Here is a 9,727-nt window from a genome sequence, read left to right on the forward strand (position 1 = left end):
CCCCCCCGAGCCACTGCGGGCAGGGGCAGCAGCAGCCAGCAGGGGTTGTGGACTGCCTGCAGATGTTGCTGGCAATGGCAGTGATGGGGTGGTGAACAGGGACCACCCACAGGTGCCCCCGACAATGTCAGCAGCACCTTTTTGTAGGGGGTGTACTGCCACCCTCAGGGGGTGCACGCACACCCACGTGCACCCCCTATGCGTTGCCTGATACTGGATGCTGACTACAGATGGAACTCTATTAACAATGATAGCTTGAACAGCTGTAATATAGATGGTAGAGTATTGGTGGAATCACACATCCTTGCTGGACTCTAGAACTAATAGTGAGGGGGTCCTTTTCCAACCCATTGTTTAGGATGGCTCCTGTCATGTCATCATGAAGAAGTCTGATGATGATAACAAATTTTGGCAGACCAAATCTCCTCAGGATCATCCATTTGACTTCCCTGTTGATTGACTCAAAGGCCTTAGTCAGGTCAATAAAGGCCATGTTGTTCATCTTGACCTGTATTGTTCGTGGCACTTCTGCAGGTGTCTAACAACAGCGACCAGATCTACCGTACCTCTGTGTGAACTGAAACCATATCGGGACTTAGGTAGAATCTCCTCAACAAGGAAAATGAATATATTGAGAAGAATGCAGGCCAGGATCTTCCCAGCTATACAAAGGAGTACAATACCACAATAAGTGCTGCAATCTGATCTATCTCCTTTTTTGATTATAGTAATGAACCTGGCATTTCTAAAAATCATTGGGAATCTGTTCACGATGTGTAGTAAGTGAGAGAGCTTTTTTCAAGCTTGCTTATAAACTTTGACTGGTATTCCATTAGGACCACATGCTTGGGATCTCATCATCTGCTTAATTAATTTCAAGGCCTCTTGATAAGTTGCTGGATCTGAAAGCAATGGTGTTGTGAAATGGTTTCAATGGTATTGTCTTTGATGTTAGAATCTTGGTTCTAGAGCTATTGAAAGTGATTCTTCCACCACGTGTTGATGGCGGAGCTGTATTTAAAAGGTGTTGTTCCATTCTTCAAACTCAAAGGGGTGGCTTCTTGTGGATTTGGCCCATAGATAGCTTTGATTGTGCTGAAGGAACTATGCATTTCATGGCTGTTGACAAACTTTTGAATGTCTTTTCTTATGCTCTCCCACCACTTGTTCTTTTTCTCTCAATTTTTTCTTTGCGTCTCAGTTTAGTGTTATGTCATTCTTCCGACAGCATTCTTTGATGGCTCTCTTTTTTGGCCAGTGCAAACTTTATTTTTTTTATCATTCTCACTGAACCACTCCTAATGTTTCTTTGTGGAGAAATGTAGAGATTCTTTGCACACCTCATGGATGCATTTCTTGATGCTTTCCCAGTGATCAATATTGTCAAGAGTTTCTCACTGAAACACTGTTGGCAATGATCATTTCTAGTAGGGGCTTTCAAGTACTCACTATTAAATCTCTTCCTTGGTGGCTTATTTTGTTTAGGTCATTTTGGGCGATACAAATGGACATTTGTATCCAATGATCTATTCAGCAGTCATCTGTGCTGGTCATCGGTCTGGTGAAATGGACATGACACTTCTGGGAATGCACTACAATGTTGTTAATCAGGTGCCAGTGTTTTGAGCAGGGGTGCATTCATGGTATCATCCATTTGTTGCTTTGGCAGAATAAGAAGTTTGTGATGATGAGATCATGTCCCTACCCCATGCTTTCCAAGTGTTCCTTTCCATAGCTCAGACTCCCTGCCCACTCTAATATTGAAATAGCAAAGAAGAATTATCTTCTTTAGGGACAGATGACAGGACTTAGTCAAGTTTAGAAAAGAAGTCTTGTTTAATCAACTGCATCAAGGGTTAGGGCTGAAAACTGTTGCACATTGTCTGTTGGTTAGCTGATGATGAAGGGTCATGAGATGCTCGTTGGTGCTAACTAAACATTCCAGCATCTGAATAACAAACTTGGCCTTGAAAACAAAACTAGTGCTGTGGATGTGTGTCTTTTTTTGCTGTTCCTTTCCAAGGTGCAGCCACCACTATTTTCTGAGCTGCCACCTTCCTATGTGTATGGTCTCACTAAGTGCAGCAACATAAATATTAAATCATATAAGTTCTCTGTGCACAAATGCTATCCTTCACTCCAATCAGTCACTGTCAGGGTTGTCCATCAGGGTGTAGGCATTCCAGGCTGCAAGCTTCATTACTGAAGAAAGATGCTTGCTATTGAAGAAAGATGCTTCTGTATGTCTTCTTTTAATGAGGGACTGCCAACGCATATCAGCAATCACACAATACTTTGCAGGAAGTAAACTTTAATCTCATGGCAAGGAAAACCTAGACAACGGGAAGTTTCTATTCTGTGGTAGCCTTCATCCACCTTTGCAGCCATTGTGAAGAATTTTTTCTTCATCTGCCCACACTGTTGTTGAGCACATTTTTTATTTTTAGATTGTTATTACTCTTTGAAATCTTGCTCTCAACCTTACCACCATGGGTGACCCTACCAGGAGTACAAACTCCAGACAGCATCATTCTTAAGGTCATTGGTAGCTTACAAACCTCTCTACTATATCAAGGTTGCAATCCCTGGGAGAACATTATTAGCAACAATCAAACTAAAATCCCTTTATACCATCAACTGTTTTTGAACTTTCCTCTTCAGAGGGAGCTGAAGGTGTCCGTTTCCTTGCTAAAATTATTTTTGTAGTTTTGTGAAACTACCATAGGCAATGTACAGCATTTTCTTTAGGAACAAAAATTGCAACCAACAAATTATGTCTATTTCACTGCAGCTGCAAAATTGTTCACTGAGATTGGGGAGAGCTTTTATTAGAAATAAAATTAAATAAAATAAATTGCCAGGTTCATTTGTTCATTTTGTGATATTTTCTTTGGCAGCACACAGCTGGAGAAAGCTGCATGCAAGCAAAGCAAATAGCAGATTCATTTGCAGAACTCAACAAAGCCTAGAATCAGAAACCAACCTTTGCTCACAGTTACTTTTATGGAAATTCAGAGTGATACAATTCAAGAGTGATACAACCACCTTGACACCAATAGAACACATTTCAGTTTGTCCGTGGCAGGAATACTTATGTATCCCAAATAGATATCTGGCCCTTGAAGGATTTTCACATATCTACATGGGGGTATATACACTTTCAACTATTTTCAGGGATATGAACTGACTTTGCCTAACAACATGTTATCCACAATTCCTAAACTATTTAAATCTTCTCTATTACCTGTTTAATAAATGGAAATAGAGCAGCATATTTTTGACAAACCACACAGATTACAGACTATGGAGCACAAGTATAAAAGCACTCAACTAATTTTAGTTCGGAGTGTTTTTTTCTTTCCAGTGTTACCTACGCTTCTGTAAATAAGAATCTGTTCTCCACATAGAAATCTAGGGCCATAAAAATCTCACTTCTCCTGTATGAGGATTTCCAGCTCTGCTGAGGAAGTCCCACTGAATAACACCAGGTTCTTGAAACAGAAACATGTGTTTCCAGCAAAGCTGGTGGAATTTTCCTTCTCTTAGATACTACATTAACACTTACCTCTAACTTAGCTAAAAAGTATATTAATCAGTGAGATATACATACGATTTTAAAGCTTCACCGCTAGCATTCCTGTACTTACCAGTGTCAAGGAGTCCTGGATGGTGATCGAGGAACAGATGGAAAGCAGCAGAGCAAGAAATTCATTTATGAATAAACTAAAGACAATGAGTCTAGTCTTCTGGATGAAGATGCAATTTTGTACAAAGAAGGGTGGCTAAATTTAGGACTTAACTAAAGCTCCTAGTTCAGACTAAGACCTGGATATTTTTACATACTATTGTAAAAATGATCTTTGCAACCCACCTCTTGGGGGATATTCCATGCCATGTAAACATGGCTTTTAAATTCATCCATCCAGACTTCAGCTACTCTCAGTGCATTTCTTCGGACATGGGCAGTGAGGTCTTCAGTGTACGGCTTATGGGCTCTTTCGATATGGGCAATCCTAGAGCAAGGGAGAACTTCAACGCTGCCTCCACATTGCCAGACCTAGAAAAACGATCAACATATCATTTAAAGTCAGCTGGCTGGACCCAGTACACAGTATCACTGCATGTTATTTCTTCCAACAATACCTGGGAATTCTTTTGCTTTTAAACAAAATACTGATATTAAGGATAATAATAACCTAGGAGATATTGGACAATCCAAATTATATTTCAAGACTAAGCCAATATCCCTCTGAAAATTACCAGTACTACATTATCAAATACATATTTTTCCTACAGATAACTTTTCTTAACTATGATGTTATTAATAAAATAATTTAAGAGGCATCAATGACAACAGTATCCCAATTCTTTGTACATAGCATACATTTAATTCCAAACTTTCTGTGAAGAGGTAACATTCAGTCCATCTTTCTCTTGCTCTTTCTTAGACACCAGAACTAGATAACTTTAGGGGTGACAAACACAAGCCACTGAATATGTCCAAAAATTCCAGAATATTCAGATTTCAGGAGGCCTGGATAAATTAACCTAACATTTTGCTAACCCAAAAGGGGATCAAGTGTATTTATTTTGTGAATAAATGCCAAAGACAAAGATTTCCCATTGAGAGTACCATACTCACAAGCTCCATAACAGCTTGATGGAGCTCCATCACCTCGCCAAATAAAGGCCAATGTGTTTATCACATGTCTCTGTTCAACAGTGTTCTGCTATTGCTGAGTATCACAATAGCGATGGGGTAATGTTTACAGATTAGTATTGCTATTTGAGAATGCCTTGGCTTCGGAATCCCTTGCTTTTCAGTCTTTAGAATGTGCATATATTGGAAGCACAGAGCTGGAAGGGATATCAAGGATCACCTGGTTCTCTCAACTTTTCTTCACAGTTTCTATTCCAGCCCTTTTATTATCTTTGTCACCTGCCTCCTGAAACCCCCCTTGGATTATCTCAATTGTCAATCTCTACATCCTTCTCAAACTACAGGACTCAAAACTGTACACAATATTCCAGCTAAGGTGTAACCAGTGTTACTACCACCTCTTGTTTCTTGCATAGAATAATTTTGTCAATGCACCAAAAGTACATTTTGTATTTTAACAGCAGCACTGCACTGCTAAGTTGTTGTGAGTTCATGACACCAAAACTCCCAGATCCTTCTAAGCAGTGCTAGTTAACACCTATTCTGTATGTGTCCATTGAGTGTTTCTTCCCTACAAAGAGCACCTCACATTTATTTTATTGAATTTTATTTTGTCATCTCTAGCACATTTTTCAACACATCAAGATCCTTTCTAATTCCAGCCTTCTGAAGTATTTGCAACTCTTCTCAGTTTTTTGTCATCTGCCCACTTGATCAAAAAGCTCTCTATTCCTGGCCACCAGCCATTAATACAAATGTTAAACAGCCCCAAACCCAGTACAGACTCCTGTGGAATCATACCTGAAACTTCCTGCCATTCTGACATCAGTCCATTTATAGTTACTCTTTCCACAGAATGATAATTCTATCTAGGCCACATGTCTTCAGCTTACTAATGTAAAGGTCATGTGGGGCGGTGTCAGAGCATGCCTATGTCTAAAATTGAAGTATACTTAATAGCAGCCTTCAGCTACCTGAAGAGTGGTTTCAAAGAGGATGGAAATAGACTGTTTTCAGTGGTGGCAGATGATGAACAAGGAGAAATAGTTTCAAGTTGCAGCAAAGGAAGTTTAGGTTAGATATTAGAAAAAAACTTGCCCACCAGGAAGGTAGTAAAACACTGGAACAGGTTACCCAGATAGGTTGTGGAAAATCCATCGTTGGAAGTTTAAGACCCAGGTAGGCAAAGCCTTGCTGGGGATGATCTAGTTGGAGATGGTCTTGCTAAGCAGGGGGCTGGCCTAGATGGCCTCCTGAGACCCTTTCCAACCCTAATTTTCTATGATTCTATCAAAATGAGAAGCAGGATATAATAGCCGCACCAGACTACTGTAGTAATGATGCTATATTGCTTGTACTACCTGAACTAGCTTATTCAACTCCAGCTTAGGTATCTCTTCAGGGAACCACACTGTGTTTGCAAACATACCTATAATTGCAACTTCCTTTGGGATGCGGTGATGGAACAAAAGTCATCAGGCTATAATACTGTTATGGGAGATCTCAGCTTTTTGGTGCCCAATCCCTATATGGCAGGAGGTGGGCAAGAACAGTTTTATCCCCAGGCAGCTCACCAAGAAGAGCTTGTACTCTGGTCTCTCTTCTTGTGAGCAGGGAATACAGGTTGGCAGAACATCATGTTCTGGAACTGTGTGAGAGCCCCTCCAGGTCTGTCCATCCTACATGCATATGCTCTACCAGGGAGGCATTTTGTTCAACCATTCATTTGATATATTTAGACATCTGGCTTGAATACAGCATTTAGGCATTTGGCAGATTCTGAGACTGGAAGAATGTGGCATGGATTCAGAATGTTTACAAAGCCTTTTCTGGGATGGTGCCTAATTACGTTCAGCATATGCTGAAAGAAGAGCTAGAACCTTGTCTTTGCTCACTGGTTGATGAGCCCCCCATGAACATATTGTACAGTCAAGCAAGAAAGCAACAGGAAAGACTTTTGCACATCTTTGTCTCAAGCACTTGGAATCCTGCAAGAGTGAATAAATATAACCAACGTCAGTGCAAAACTATGAAGATCTACATGAATATTTAATAGGAACTGGGTGATTGTTCTGTCATAAGAATATAGAATAAATTTGAAATAACATCTGTGTCCTGTTGCACTTTTCTAAACATAATATAAAGCAGGCAATCCAGTTTAAAGAGCTACCAAGAAATATTAGTTTCTGAAAAATACAGTTCTATATAGCTCAAATACATTTTTTAGTAGAGATCAAATATGAAGTAACATCAGGTTTGCCTCCAATCTGAGCCATTTCTCAGCACCACACTGACATCCAATTAAAAATTGCCTGAGCCAAACTGAATCTGGCTCAGCAGTACACATACAATAGTATGCGTACTACTTAAAATTAATATCATAAAAGAAACAAGGAAGATACTGGATGGACATTGCTGCAGTAAGACAAAAACATATGAAATATCACCTACTGTGTTCCAATGCCCACTTTTGGTTCATTTTAATTAGGTTTATTTTGGTTCAATCTTAATTTAAAAACCTGATGCAAATTCTACATCCAAACACCCTACAATACAGGAGAATTTAGATCTGAACTGCATCTTCATAACAGGTGGAAGCAAAACTACATTTCAATAGCAGAGTGAATTTCTAAGGCAGCTGAACTCGAGCTGAAATTTGAAGCTTGGGTTCATCTGTAATTTTAGTACAGATACAGTAATGGGGAAAAAAATCTCCTGACTTTATAATGAAGCTGTGTCTGTTTTCCAAACATACCTTGATGTAACAAATACTTTAATATGGTTTGTAAACAACAATTACCCAGTATTTGAGCAAACTCCAATTAATCAAACCTGTTGGCCATCCCTTCCTCTCAGAGACGCTGTCAGTCTTTGTTCTATTTCTGAAGACTAATGAATTATAGTGACACAAGAAACATGAATTCTTTTAAAATCTTAATGCCAAGTAGGAGCTGTCAATACAGAAACTGACAGACTGGGGTGGTTCTACAGAATAGATTCTAAAACAAATCTAATTATTTATAAGGAAACATCTTCACTAATCTGTGGAAATGTGATTAGCAGGTAACAAATATCAGTCCAGATGTCATTGGCACATAGAGGTATGTATTTATAATTCCCACATATCAAGATTATAGAACTGGAAGGGACCTCATGGATATCCAGTCTAGCACCCTGTTCAAGGATCATCCCCGACTAAACCATTCCAGTCAAGTCTGTTAACCTGTTCTTGAAACTTTCCAGGGTTGGAGATACTATAAACTTTCTACATAGCCTGTTCCAATGCTTAATCCTCTAGGGGCAAATCCAGTGGCACAATCAGACTAGCTGTGCCGCACAAAAGCTCTCAGCAGGGGATCTTGCTGAACTCCCTACTTTTGTGCGACTAAAGCCCAGAGGGTGAATGCTGCTGCTGCCACTTATCCCTTCTTTTGCCTGTGCTGCTGAATTCAGCAAGATGGGGAGGGATGGGAAGAGTGTTCCCAGCAGCAGTGTTCAGTGTTCACCCCCGAGGTCTGGAACTACACAAAAGTAGGGGCTATATTCAGACCCCACCCCAATCAGCTGGTAAGCTCAGAGCTCACTACTTGTACACAGCTCTGGCAGGAGCCCACACTCCTTTCAGAGCTCACTGTACCTGCGCAGTACAACTTGCATGTATGTGTGGTGGTGGTGGGAGGGTTCACCTCCCTTCCCATGTTCCTGGTTCTGCTACTGTTATCCATCCTCATAGTAAGAAAGTTCTTAAATTTCTCTGCTGCAGTTTGAGGCCTGCCCCCTGCAAGATGAAACTAAGCCATTCAGTAAATAAATCTTCAATAAGGAAGAAGAAAAATAGATTATTTTGAAAACAGGGGATTCAGATGCTCAGTGGACATGTTTACATGTACATTCATGTGCCATAGTTACTGCGCATTAAGTTTAGTACATGTAATAATAGGTACTAACTCAATGTGCAGTAACCAGCAGTACTGCGCAGTAGCGCTGGCACATGCCTTTTCAGTGACTCTAATGTTCAACAGACTAATTGTACTGTGTGTTAGTGCATTAGCACGGCTTTTACCGTGACACGCTAATGTGCAGTAGAATTAGTCTACTGAACATTTAGCATCTCATGTAGACACATTCAGTTATGGTCTCCTCAGGATTTTTACAGCCCCGTTTTAGGAGCAGTGTACAAACACAGTATTTCATGGAGTACCCAGAGGTAACACTGCAACTGTGAATACACTCTGAGGGCATAGCACAAATTTTCCTTCTCAGCTAGTCTTCTTTAATTTGGAGCAGATGACCAACCATTCTATCTCATTTCTCACTGAAGTGGCCTGTCCCATGGATTTCCACAAAAAGGCAATATATTATGACTCTTCATTAAGTTGTTACTTTCCCTGTACCTGTACCTAAGCTCAGAGAAAGGGAGCTGCGTACATCATACATAATGTAGTACATAATGCAGCTTTATACATCCGATAATTGTTTTAAATCATTTTTCTGTGTAAACCCTGAATATAAGGGTTTACAATGAATAGGTAGTGCTACACTAGCACCACAAGTGTGTGTCAGTCACTTTCCAGTGGCTGCTCTGCATAAGAAGAAAGGAGTTTCCTATAGCTATTACTGTTAACAAAATACTCCCTAAGCTCCAGGGATGGAGGCTTGTGTTTTGCAGCTGACAATATACAATGGTGTGTTATTAGATATGCAACAAGATAAACAAACAACTACTGCCTATTAAACAGGCTTTGCTATTAAAGGGGGATTGGTATCTGGTTCGTTCATAGAGAAATGGCAGAAAACCTGCAACCATCTGTGGAACTTGAGATGAAAGTTCTAGCTCTGATTAATGGCTGCTGAGGCCATCCCAAAAGGCGTCCCCAAGAGCCACTTGTCAAGTGCCATGGCTTTATGCTTGCTCTATCTTGTAACTTGACGGAAGGAGTTAAGTCTTGTAGTTCAGAAATGGGATTCTATTCCTGGCTCCACTACACATTTCCTGTGTAACCTCAGAGCCAAAATCTGCCACACTTACTCAGTTTAAGTGGTACTTTATTCTAGGAGTAGTCCTGC

The 9,727-nt window shown here is 40.2% G+C and overlaps 1 protein-coding gene across 6 annotated transcripts in view; it reads right to left on the reverse strand.

The window, feature by feature from the left end:
- Positions 1-9,727, reverse strand: part of GALNT18 (polypeptide N-acetylgalactosaminyltransferase 18) — a 432,273-nt gene that overhangs the window by 74,121 nt on the left and 348,425 nt on the right. For all 6 annotated transcript variants that reach the window (XM_025208203.1, XM_006027099.2, XM_025208206.1 and 3 more), the window contains one exon: positions 3,872-4,057. In XM_025208203.1, coding sequence (XP_025063988.1) covers positions 3,872-4,057 — 186 coding nt within the window. The remainder of the gene's footprint in view (positions 1-3,871; positions 4,058-9,727) is intronic.

Source organism: Alligator sinensis, unplaced genomic scaffold (assembly GCF_000455745.1).
Source record: "Alligator sinensis unplaced genomic scaffold, ASM45574v1 scaffold352_1, whole genome shotgun sequence".
NCBI classification, from domain to species: domain Eukaryota; kingdom Metazoa; phylum Chordata; order Crocodylia; family Alligatoridae; genus Alligator; species Alligator sinensis.